General features: G+C 32.7%; 1 protein-coding gene across 1 annotated transcript in view; it reads left to right on the top strand.

Annotated features, from left to right (window-relative positions):
- The window catches only part of Bsg (immunoglobulin domain-containing protein Bsg), a 32,442-nt gene that overhangs the window by 2,194 nt on the left and 16,316 nt on the right, over positions 1-13,932 (top strand). Inside the window, exon 2 of the mRNA XM_068295823.1 lies at positions 4,072-4,724. Coding sequence (XP_068151924.1) covers positions 4,652-4,724 — 73 coding nt within the window. The 5' untranslated portion in view covers positions 4,072-4,651. The remainder of the gene's footprint in view (positions 1-4,071; positions 4,725-13,932) is intronic.

Below are 13,932 nucleotides of genomic sequence, written 5' to 3'. Positions count from 1 at the left end.
AATATAATAGGTACACCCCTTAAAATTAATTTTTTTGACTTTAAATTAGCACAACTTTTTTCTTTTACCTTAATCACCAAAATTTAAATGCACATTTGTTTATTGAACATTTGTGTATTGTTTACCATAATTTGGAAAAGAAAAATTATTTTATTCAAAAGTTACAACAAAAAATATGAAATTTCAGAATTTCGTGCTTGATGAAAATAATAGGTACACTTTAATTGACTAAGTCATATTTAATTTTTTTTGTTTTCAAATCACTGAAAATCTATTTTTGTTTCATTATCTGATTAATATGGAATGTATCCACCTTAATTTTACCGTTACTTTTCCCATCCGATTGGGGATACTCTTAATCAAAGCTTGGCAGGACTCTATCGAAGTCTTCTTCGACGCACTCCCACAATTGTCGGTTGTTGCCACTTTTTTCTGTTCGAGACTGATCCTATAGCTCACCCCACAAGTTATAGATTTTCAGTGATTTGAAAACAAAAAAAATTAAATATGACTTAGTCAATTAAAGTGTACCTATTATTTTCATCAAGCACGAAATTCTGAAATTTCATATTTTTGTTGTAACTTTTGAATAAAATAACTTTTCATTTCCAAATTAAGGTAAACAATACACAAATGTTCAATAAACAAATGTGCATTTAAATTTTGGTGATTAAGGTAATAGAAAAAAAGTTGTGCTAATTTAAATTAAATTTTAAAGGGTGTACCTATTATATTCATCATGAGTGTATATTTGTACAAGAGTGTTTAGATTCTCGCTTATTAATACAAATTTAGAATCAGCATCATCATCATCATCATTGGTTGTCGCCACTTTATTCGCTCACTCTACCTCTCTCCGTTTATTTACTCCCTCGTTTACTCATTCTCTCGATGTGAGTCATGGACTCTCTCTGCTGATGACGTTATGCTGCGGTTGCGGCTGCGGCTAAAAAGACAAATTTTCGTTGTTTTTGTCTCCATTAAAGCGCGTTTATGATTCAAGTTTCTCATTATGTTCTTTTCTCCATTTATTTGCCAAGAAAATAAAAGGAAGGGGGCGGGTAAAACTTTTCTGCTGCTGTCCATCCATTTATGCCTCGTTTTGACCTCGAAACGACAGGCAAATCGATAACCATACGGAATCGATAAAGCACAAAAAAGGGGGGAACAAAACAGCTGATTCCAAACTAAACTAAAGAAATGACAAGGGGGAAAACAAATTGCACACAAGAAAAAAAAAAAAAAAAAAAAATTTCTTTCAAAAATTTGAAGCTAACGAAAATAACATTTATTTTTTTTTTTTTTGCTGCTGCCTCAGGCCGCCTTTTGTGCTGTTGCGCCCAAATTAGTTTAGCTCTAGGTGCTTGGTGCTGGGTGCTCCTTGCCTAGTGAAATACCGCCAATAACCGCTTCAAACTGAAATCAGCAACCAACTAGTCGACAGAGCCGGCCAATGGTCAACGGGCAGAATGACGATGGTTCTGGTCTCCTTTTGTCGCAGCCGTTGTCTGTCATTGCCGTCGGGCCTAGTAGGAGTGTGTATTTGTATAAAATACTGCATTGAAGCATTATCTTAATGCTATATATTCATACATATGTTTGTATGACGCTTCACGGAAACATCATTGCCGACCGCCCGCTTCATGCCAGCACGTCGTGACTGGGTAAACAAACGCGTTCTCAGCACTCATTCCCTATCTCTCTCGCTCGCTCTCTCTCTTTCTCTCTGTCTGTCGTATGTACCGAATGACTGACTGTTTGCCATATCAACGTCATCGTTGTCCTCGTCCTCTTGTGTATGTGTGTGTGAATGTGCATGAGTATTGTGATAACATATACTACTACCACGAGTAATCTGATTGTGCTTGCTGATGCTATTGCTGCAGTGCCCTCCACCTCCACCCACCTAATCTTTTGTCCACCTGTTTCAATATCGAAATCTTTCTCTAATACGGCAAATCTCGGAAATTTGAATTAATGTTACTTCTCTGCAGTACTCAGTCGGAAAAATCAGTTTTCTTTAAATTACGTGAGAAATTTAAAAGCAACCAGGAGAAGGTTAACTACGAAAACTATACAAGTTTAAACTACGGCCTATAAATATTTTTATGGGAATTTAGTTTGAAAGAACTTTAATTTACAATTTTCTGTACAACTTCTCTATGACTTTCGTGAGACATGCTTACGAAGATTTCCATGGAAAATGCCTCATTTGAAACAGGAAACTTTCTTTGCTGAATTTTTTAACCTATAAAAATCACAATTTGCCACTTTGATATTAGTTACCCTTTGAAAATTCCTAAATCCTTTATGATTTTTAATGAATATATACTGCTGGGATACATTTACTGTAATCACACGACTACAGTAGTAGCTCTTGTAGGCGGACAGCCAAAGTTTTATAATTTTTTTGCGAAATTGGGAACGAATTTTGGATGAAACTCGTGCTTTTTGACTTGAGTATCCCTTTGAAGTTGCTCTATGTTAAAATACGTAAAATTAAAATTAAATTTCCATCATATTGTATGTATTGTTATAATTTAATTGTAATATCTGCTTAAAAGTTTGCAGTTCGTAGATTATTTTATCAACTAGAAATTGTTTGTCAAAAAAAAAAAAAATGTTTTTAAAATCCGACTGCGCTGCAGCACATGTTGAACAAAAAGATAGCAAACTATCAAATCTGTGATAAGATTAGTCGGAATGTGGCCGAGTGGTATATCAATTTTAAAGCACTGTGCCTTGACGTCGTCTTTACCATCCCCCACCTACTCCCTCTTCTCGTAAACTGACCGAGACTATGGCCGAGCGGCAAATGGCGACTGCGGCGGAGGCGATTCTCTCACTCTCAGTTTGGTCGGTCATGTGCTGTGAATTTCAGTCTGCTCGCTGAATTCGTTGCGTTCCGTTCGTTTCCGCTGCTTCTTCTGCATCATCATCTCTCGTTTTGACCAATATTTTGTGCCGTTGGTCTTTCGGTTGGTCACTTAGTCAGTCACTCAGTCAGTCGGTCGTTTTTGTCGTCTTCTAATTTTTCCACTAAGTACGTATCGTGTGAGTTCCTTTTTCATTTGTAAAAAAAAAGAAAGAAAAAATGAAATGAATAAATTTTCAAACATATTTTTGTTTTTGCTCATTTCACATTCGTCGTCTGAAAATTTTTTGAGATTATTTTTTTTTTTTGGTTTGCGAGCCAAAAAAAAAAATAAATTAAAAAAAAAAAAAAAAATTTTGCTAGACTGGGACAGATTTAACGTGTGTGTGTGTGTGTAAGTGTCTCTGTGTAGTGAAAGAGCTTTCAGCTACGCGTGGAAATAAATTTTCAAGCTAAAAAGTTAACAACGAATTAGCAATCTGTTTCCCCCCACCCCAAAAAAAAAAGATCCCCAAACCAATTTGCCTTTCTTGGCCCACTAATATAACCGGGACGGTCGGCTAGCACGTGTTACACCTGACATTTAAATGAAAGACACGGCACTGACAAGAAATTAATACATGCAACGAAAAAAAAAAAGAAAAACAGACAGCAATCCAAAGCGGAAATTGTCTCTAAGACACTTAAGTTTAGTTATCCCTTTAGTAACAGTGACTAAAATGCAATTGGTGTGTGTTTTAAATCAAATATTAATCAAGTAAAGACCAACTGATTGTTGGGAATTTATTAAAAACATCTTAAAAGATCGACAACTTTTCAAATCTAGTCTAATATTTTATAAAGATCGATAAGATCAAGTGTAGTTAGATCAGTTGTGATTCTTTTAGCCAAAGAAAATATTATGATTTTGCCAGTTGTGGTCTCTATAGAGCACGCTCTTTCTCTCTCGGTCTCTCTTATTAAATTTTCTCATATCCTTGGGTGGCATTTGTGCTTTCTTTCTTCTTCTTAAACTTTCTTTATATATGTATCTATGTATATGTCTATAACCATACATATATATACATATATACATACATAATTCTTTTGAAAAATTTATGTATTTATAAATTGAAAATGTTTTTTGCCTTTTCTTCTATATCCCCTAAAACAAAAATTTCTTTCTTTGTTTCTTTTTTTTTTTCTTAAAAAATTAGCTACCAAGAATTAAGAACAAACGTAGAAAAGTTGGAGCTGGTTTAATAATAAATGGAAAATTACAAAAATAAAAATATATGTATTACTAAATAAAATAATTAAAAATTAAAGCAAACACACAAAAATAAAACGAAAAATCAACCAACTAAAGTAAAGCAAAACCAACATCAACCAACAACAACTAATATCAAATTAATTAATAAGCGAAAGAAATAAAAATTTAAATGAAAATGATCTAGTAATTTAAGGATAAAGTACAAAACAAAACAAAAAAAAAAAAAACCAACAACAACAAATAATCAATCATTTAAATTTAAAAAGAAAATTTATATTAAATGCAACAAGGAGAAAATTTCACAAAGAAAAAAAAGTTGAAATAACAACAGCAACAACAACAAAAGTAGAAGTCACAACACTGCAACACCAATTACAGCCATAACAACAACAACAACAAAAACAACAATAGTAACAACAGCGACAACATTAACAACAGCAGGATATAAGAAAACAACAACATAATTAAGCAACTGCAACAACAATAGCATCAGCAGCAACAAACACCACGGATCAATACCAAAGATGGAGGCAAAATTCTTGGCTAGCGCTCTTTCATTCCTCTCCATATTTTTAGCGATTTATGCTCAATCATTTGGTGAGTACAACAAAAACAAAACAAAAAACCCTTTCCTACCCCTACCCCTATCTGTTTGCTCCCCTATCTTATTGTTACTCTTTTGAACTATACATTATATGAAGGTTTCCCCCCTGTCTCTTTACCTTGACCGCCCTAAGTGGTACAGAAATTGAAAAAAAAGTATTAAAAAAAAATTATTTACCTACACATACATATATGTAAAAAAGAAAAATAATTTTACCGACTATATACATATGTACATATGTGTGTATATATACTTTTTCTATGGTGGGTGTTCTCAATCCCGATATGCTGGATGGCTTAAAATAATTCTGAATAATAAGTTGAATTAGAAAATATGTATCATTAAAAAAACTGTCCGTACTTTAACAACAAATTTTTTAGTAGTGTCTTTTAATAAATTCATAATTGAGACGTTTCATTGATGTCGTTGTCGTTTCCGAAACGATTACTATATCAGCTAACAGGGTTACCGAGCATTTTATTTCACAATCATCAAGATCTTATGGATTTGAAAGGTATAAATAAACTAAAACGTTTTGAAGATGTTCCTAAATATCTTCTTAAAACCAGAGGAAATCGCTCCCTATTTGGACACCGGTTCTCCGGGCTCCTATAAACCGGATACCTATTATACGGGACAAGGTTGAGTTGGTTCAACTTATAGAAAAAAATATATTACTTTAACAAATCAAGGTACATTTTCTGACCTGAGAGGAAAACGCAATTAAAGCTTTTTAAATCGTCGGTTAAAATCGGAAAAACTCTTATAAGCCAATTCTTTGGCTTAACATTTCTCTATGAATTGCAGTTGAGAATAACCCATTTCATGCACCTACACACATATGTAGATACATCCAATGTACCTCACACCGCTCCTTTAATTGCCCAACCAGCAGCGGTCATACACAATGCATAGAGAGGGGGTATATACTATATGGATATATGGTATGAAATGATGGAAGGCAAGGTTTTTTCTTCCCACTTCTCCAATGCTTTTAACCTTTTTTCTTTGTTGTTGTTGCTGTTATTCGAACACACAATAATAATCATAAACAACAGAAGAGCCCCATAGCACAAAGAACTGAGCTTGAGCTCTAAAGGTCGGAACACAGGGTGTAGTCATAGGGTGTGCTGCACACGTGACACGAGAATGAAACTATATATGTTCAGATATGAGGTATGAATATATTTTCATGCTGATTTGCTGATTTTTATTACAAATAAACTGTCACTGACATTGATACACTTCGAAATCTATAATTAACATTCTAGACGGGACAAACAAAACCTGAATGAAATCTACTATTCACTTAACTAATTGTAAGATTAAGTTGGATTTGGAATCAAAGTAAATCAGGCGGCATTTTTAGGTATATTGGGAATTGAATTCAAATCTATTTTCAATATTTCTTAAAACAAAAATTGAAATGAACATTAACCTGTCGGTAAAATGTTTCTAGAATAAATTCAATTAAATAATATATTTATATTCTAAAATGTTTTTTAGACAATTTTAAGTGATATTAAACGGTGTTTGCTGCCAAGACAAAATATATATCTGCCCAGTTAACAAAAAGTAATGAATGTATATAATTTTTTTTCCTATGAATCAATTGAATGAGTAACAATTTCATATGACAACATTTTCGAGTCATTGTGCACGTAGAATAACAAACTCAATACATTTACGTGAAATGTATTTTAAGCAAATGACCAAAAATAGAAACTAAACGTTAACAAAAAAAAAAAAAAAAAAGAAAAACGTTTAATTTGTATACAAAATTAATATTGATTTTTAAAGGCGAATTACCTGAAAGGTGGTATGGTCAATTCGATTGTCGTATCTTTGTTATTTGTGGATCAGATTTACTTTTAAATGTTTTTCAAGGCTCTTAAAATGTTATCGCTTAGTCAACCTTTAACAATGTTTTTAAACCTTTAATATTATTGGTTGTAGTTTTAAAATATTTCGGAAACCTTCTTCACCGGTTTAATAATTTTTAACAGAACTAAACTTTCACAAATTAATACACAATCAAACAATTAAAAATTGTTTCATACATTTTAACATGAATGAGTAAAGTAATTGTTTGAATTAAAAACAAAACATGGTAAAACCTTACTTAAAGCAATTGGTAAACATTTATCCATGTTGGCTTATAATTTTGGAGGATTTCAAGTGGTTTTAACCAATTTATTTGGGCTTAATTTGTGCGTTGTATTCTATCCTACCACCAATTAGCCCCTCCCCTACCTAAGTGGAATGTTTTGTTTAATACTTTTTTTATGATAGATAATTTTGGTTAAATGCTGTAGTTTTGAAATTTGTTTTTATATTTTTAGCTAACATTAAATAATAGAATTATAGGGGAAATGTTGAGACTTGTTTTTGTTATATTTTTATCTGGTTGGGTTTGCAGTTGATATGTTTAGTCCTTTTTGGTATTGTTGTGTGCTAATTCTAAATCCCAATCGTCCACCTCTAAAATTGTATTATCGAACGCTCCTCAAACTATACAAAAATATAAACATATTTTCTTTTGCTACTACTTGATTTTGTTTTTGTTATCTCTTTTACAATGTAACCGCCCCCACCACTGCCACCTACCTCCCTGCCTCCATGCACCTCCTCCTTCTGCTGCTTTTATGGCATATATTTCTATTTACCTCTCCCTCCTTTTTTTTTCTGTGCTATTTTTTTCGTTCTTTCTTCTCCTTCTACCCTCTTGTTGTGGCCTTTGGTTAAGTGTACTTGTGTTTCAATATTTTCGTGTTGCTTTTTATAGTTTATATTGTTGGCTTGGTCTTGGTCCAACGTTTTGTTGGTTCGTCTGTTTTTGGTTTGTTTGGTCTTGGACTGCGCTGCATCGTCCGTCCATCGACAATGTTGTTGTTGTTGTCCCCACCAACTTTTTGCCGCTCATTTGATTTTCAATTTTCCACACAATTGCAAGAAAAGAAAAACAGAGAGCAAAGAAGGAAAACAGAAACAAAACGAAAAGAATGAGAAAAATCAAGTTCATTTAACTAATACCTTTAAAATTAGTTGGACGCCTAGAGATATCTTTCTAATCTATATATAGGTATATGTATGTACAATGTACATATGTACATGCATACATATATAGTTGGCAGGTATAATTGTGTGTGTTTATATTAACTTCATTGATTTCCCATAGCGAACCGAATAAAAACCGTTTGCCATGTTACATACCCGATTCAAAACCGCCGGCATAGTCAGTCAGTGAAATTGCATTGTTTACAATGGGGTCTAGTCAACCTTCCCCTCCATTTCTTCACCCTGCTTTCATCTCTCTCTCTCTCTCTCTCTAGCGCATTTTTCTTTTGTCTCTGTTGGCCATATATTTATTATTCTATGCATACTATCCATTTACCTAGTTGGTCTCTCTCTCTCTGTCTCTATCTATCTCTATTCCATTTCATTTTGTCTGTCTGTCTTTCTGTCTATTTGTCTGTCGGTTTGTCTGGTCTGGCTCGGTACCAAACCCCGACATATGTATCTATATATGTATATATATCTATGCATATATACATACCTACATCTACATGTAGACGTACATGCTCATGAATTTTGATTTCTGCCGCCCCATGCCACCCCACGCCACCCCACTAAACCACCAACCAACCATCCAACCATCCTAACCATCACCCAGGCTATTTTCACATTCAAGGTGTATATTAATTGAGTTTTTTTTCCTTCACTATCTCGTTGTTTTTTTTTTTTTTTTTTGCTTTATTTTTTGCCTTAAGGTAGTTCGATTATGCCAACTAAAACAGACAGTTGTCCTTTGATCAATTATTATTGTTTTTTGTGTTTGAGTTAATTGAATGATGTGGCATTCTGTTCGTTGGAATATCAAGTTTGGAAAACATTTAGTTTTTGAATTAAAATCATTGATTAGATTAGATTTTTATCAATATGTATGCGGAATTTGATTTCAAATGGTTTTAAAAAATCATTGAATTGACTTTGGAAAAACTAACAATAATTTTCTTTTGTTTTTCATATAATCATCAAAAACACATGTTTGTGATTATGTAAGAAATGAAAACCTTTTTTTTTTTTAGATAAATGACTTGGTTTCTCAATGGGTTACCAATTGCAAAACAGATTTTAAAGTTAATGTAACACTAAATACAATTAACACTTACGTTTTTTATAAATTACTTTTCAAAACCAATTATTTTTGCAGTAAAAATCGTAACAAATATTATAAAAGATTGACTTTTTCCCAATTGCTTACCAAATTTGAAAATTGTAAATATTTTTTGTTAAATGTTTATTTATAGATATTATGAACTTAATAAGAGTATTTATGGTTCGTATTTAAGTTTGTTAATTCTGCTGATCCTCATTAGTGTTATATTTATTGCTTTTATTCTCAATGTACAATATTTTCAATGATGTTTTTTTCTTTTTTGTTGCGTGTGTTCAAATTGTTTACGTAAATATAACATGCATATGGTTTAAAATAAAAGAACCTGCGATATAAACATTTATTGGAAACATTTCTGGTGTTTTTTCTCCTTCGTTTTTTTTTTGTATAAACAATATGTTTGCACTAAATGAATCATTTCAATGGGTTCCAGCCAATATCAAGTAGTAGAAGGAGGTCCACACTATCGCCTACACCTACACCGACCTCCGCCCCTTCCCTAATACGTATGTACTCACAATTATTCTACTTCAAAGCATAAATGGGGGCTAGTAGGAAAAAACCACGTGTTGTCCAGGTGTGTGTTTATACATATGAAGAGTTTACCCAAATGTTCTTGCGGCTAGCCGCGTAAATTTGCCAACACCATATCTCCTCTCTCTGTCTCTCTTTTCTCTACATATATATGTAGGAACGTTTCTTTAGACATATGTATGTATGTATATAACATCGGAATGGCAGTTTTTTGAACTCAACAATGGAACAGAACTGAAGGGAACGAGTGGTACCGGAGGGGTAATATAGTAGGCATGACAATGTGGTCAGAAGAGAGGGGATTGTCTGTGTCCTGCTGCAGTGAACCCAGTAACCAGTTTCGGTTTTGTCATGTTTATTTAATGGCAATTTCATTACATTAATAAATGTCAAATATTTAAATTTTTTCGGCTGGCCCCCATGGCTGTGGTGGGCCTCAAGCAGGGATGGAGGGAGGATACCACACAACAAAAAGCGTACTGAGGAAAACAAAATAAGAATTTTGCGGCACAGTGGAACTTAATTTGATGAGCAAATAGTAATTATAAAGTGTAAAGTTCTTTATGGCATATTTTATGGCATTATTTATAGCGTTCACAAGGAACTAGAATCCTCTTATCTTTTGCGATAAGTTAAAGTAATATCTACTTCTTGATACAAGAACTAATATATAAATTAAAACATTTAAAATTTATGATGTTTTACCTAGTGATTCAATCAGGTCAAGGTACATACATATGTAAATGGTATATAGGGATAGTTTCTAAAACCAAAAAAAAATCATTATTTTATACTTCATTGACTCTTTGTTAGACTCGATTTCAATTGATTCATATTGAGTTATCTCTGAACTTGTTCTTCTCCTTTAGAAATGTTTGCCATTCCTTTGTGTAATGAAAAATCATTGGAAAATTGCTATTCTTTGCATATCTTATCATTTTGTTTACTATTTTCCTTTACTTGCCGCAATAACTGAAATTCTTTGGTTACTTTTGTGATTTATTTTTTCCTTTTTGTGTTTCAAGAGTTCACAGCTGCAAGTAAACTACATATGAACATAAATATATATACATACATATGTATGTATATGTAGGTATGTATGTACATATATATCGTATATATAGAGATATTTGTACAAGATAAATCTTGTATCTGCATTTCTCTCTATTGAATCAGACTGAAATGATTTGTGTTGCTGCGAAAACATTATTTTTATAAAGACAATAAACATGAAATGTAATTTCCCTTTCAATGTCGTCGTCGTCGTCATGAAAGAGAATCATGAACGTAGCAGACAGAGAAATGGCTGACTGGCTCGATGGGTGAGTGGGTGTGTGGCAACCACTCTGTTGGAGGTTGAAATAAAAGAAAAGGCAAGCAGCATCAGCCGCTAGCTTTGTTCCGTTATCTAAAAAGGAATAGTTTGAATGCAAGGAGAGGGGGCACAGAATTACTGGTCCAACATTGTTTTGGGATACGGGCAAGAAGAATGAGCAGCGAGGAGCAAGGCGGTCGCGGGGGCAAGTATCAGAGGAATTGTTGCAGCCAGAGGTTGTGCCGGTGTTTCCGCTTGTGCCAGATAATGTGTGCCACACTCATAACTATAGAGTACAAGTATATATACTATATATATGTATGTATGTACATATATATTTAACTGCTGCATTTCATGCTAATTTATAGAACAAAACGAAGGTGAAGGCATTTCACACAAATATGAGAAAGAAGAATAAACGCACACAAAACAACTGTTTTATACATATGTAGGTACATATATATTTAATATAAATTTTGTATTTTTTTTTTGTTGTTGCTCTTATCGGTGCCCCTCCATTAGCAGGCACCTGACAAAAGCAACTGAAAAGTTCACACATCCCGCCGAGTCGAAGTCTATATAGACAGACACATTTATGCATATACACATATCTTTAGATATACAGCCGTTCTACATACATAAATATATCAATATATTTTTGTATATTTCTTTGTTATATTTTAAAAATAAATATAAGAACAATATAAAACAAAAAATAAATATATAGATATTTATTTGAATATTCATATTTATATATACATATATCTATAATGTATATAGACTGTCTGTATATGTATGTATGGGAATAAATTTCTCTCTTTGTCTTTGTGCTTTTTCTCCTGCTGCGTGTGTCTTCCTCTTGTTGTCTACTCAAAGAAATTCTTAAATGTCAAATGTTTGTTGCTTTATTTTGTTTTTTTTTTTGCATCTAAAAACAATAGGTTGAGGTTCACTGTGCAGTAGGCAATGTCAGGTGTGTGTGACTGTGTGTGGGTGTGTGTTAAATGTCTGACTGTCTGCCAGTCAGCAACGCATAGTTGTTGTTTTTGGCTTTTCATCGGCAAAACCAAAAAGTCGCCAACGTCACTAAAAGAATGAAAGAAAAACCCAACCCCATCCCCATCCCCATCCCCATCCCTCTCCATACACTCACATAGCCCCACTCTCTTGCTCTCTCTTTCTTTCATTCTTTTTACAATCAATCAATGGTATTTCTCTCTTATTCTCTCTGCCAGCCTTTACTTTGTACTTATACTCTGCTGGGCTCTCTCTTCCTTTATGCTTTTTGTCGTTTTGTGTCTTTGCTTTTTGGTACAAATATTTTTGCTTCCTTCACTCGGTTAGAAGAGGGAATGTCTGGGAATTGTTTTGTGCAAAAAACAAAAAAAAAAAAAAAAAAGAGCAACAAATTTTTCCACTACTGAGCAAAAGGCAAATAGCTATACATAAATACCTCTATCCATCTATACGTACATTTGAACATGTTCAATGTACATATGTACATACATACATATGTATGTATTTATGTACATACATATCTACTTTCATTTTTTTCTCCAACATCTATCTGTCCCCTGTTATCGCCATTGTGGCCTTATTTTTTTCGAACAAAAAACTTTATCGCTTCGCAATAACAAAACAATTGTAAATTGCTTTGTTTCAAAGTTCAAAAGTATTTATATTATATATGTACAATGTACATACTTGTTATATGTATGTATATGATAGTTGCACTACATAAAGTGTACACAATCTCTTTCTCTCTCTCTCTCTTTGCCATGCCAATTGAATAGCGAGCGGATAGATTAATTAAACAATTATTTATTTATATGTCATGACGACCAACAACAACAGCAACAACAGAACAATATTAACAAATCAAAAGTTGACTGATTTGGCTGTTGTTCAAAAATATACATACATATGAATTTGTACGTATGTATTTGTAACCTCATGGTGTCGCACATCATCCGCATTAAAATGCTTTTTGATCTCAGAGAAAGATAATGCAATATTCAAATTTTATAATAATTTCACAAAGGTTCGAAATAACTAGATTAAACCTCATCCAATTGTTTGCCACCGTATCTTACAGCAAATACTTGTAAGTCTAATGAATAATGAATAAACAATCAACTACTTATTAAGTAAAATTGATTTGCTACTAGAAATCTAGTTAATCTTGTCTCTCATTACCGAATTCCGAGTCTATATTACTTGATTGGCTTTTTGTCAGTGTATTGCTGTTTTTTTCTTTTAAATGCTATAAAAAGAAAACATTCAAAGCATTAGTTAAAAAATTAGTCACTGCCATATAAAATAACAAGATTTACTCTTAGCGAGAACCACAAAATTAAGTGGGAAAACAAATAAACTACTAAAATAATTTCTAAATTAATTTTATACTTTAGGACATTTGTTGACATTTCCCTTTGAAATAAAGAACATCAATTTTAAAAACTATTGGGAATTGCAAAAGATATTTGTTTCAACAAATGAACCTTTAAATCTATGAAGCTAACAGAATGAAATATTTAAGGGTTTTAAGTTGAAATACTGAGAACATTTAAGTATTTGGAGCACTTCAACGTCAATGAATGAATAATTAACGTATTCATTCATAAATTCTTTATCAAAGACTGTATACATCTTGAGTATTTATGGAATATACTTCGATTACAGGGTTTGAGTAATATTTGACTTATTTATTCAAAAAGTCTGTGTCATTTACAATATTAACAGTTCAAATTTAAAGTCCTTTTGAAACTTACAATGTTAATTAATGTTCCATTATCCAATTGATATGACTTTTCAGCTTTATACAAAAGATTTACATCGATTTGAATGTATTCATGCAGATGTTTTGATCTAAGACTATGACTGTATCAATTCAGAAAAACTCAAAAACTTAGATACTCAATTGAAACTTGACGAAATTCTTCAAAGATCACGTGTAGTCTTATTCAGATAAATGATCGTGACCTATTTCATGCATTTTTCCAAGTGTATCGATGAGGTTTTCTTGCACATCAATTTGCGTACATTTCCTTCCATTTGTGGCAGAGTCAATAATAATTGACATAAATACATATAAGCAGACAGCGTGAGAAACGAGAAGAGAGAAGCAAGCTAGAGAGCGGTCAGATGGAAAACTGTTCGCAGAAGAAGTGTGAGA

This window comes from Drosophila tropicalis, unplaced genomic scaffold (genome assembly GCF_018151085.1).
Source record: "Drosophila tropicalis isolate 14030-0801.00 unplaced genomic scaffold, ASM1815108v1 contig_845, whole genome shotgun sequence".
Lineage (NCBI taxonomy): Eukaryota > Metazoa > Arthropoda > Insecta > Diptera > Drosophilidae > Drosophila > Drosophila tropicalis.
The sequence above is the reverse complement of the archived record's forward strand: the minus strand, read 5'-3'. Positions and strand labels throughout refer to the sequence as shown.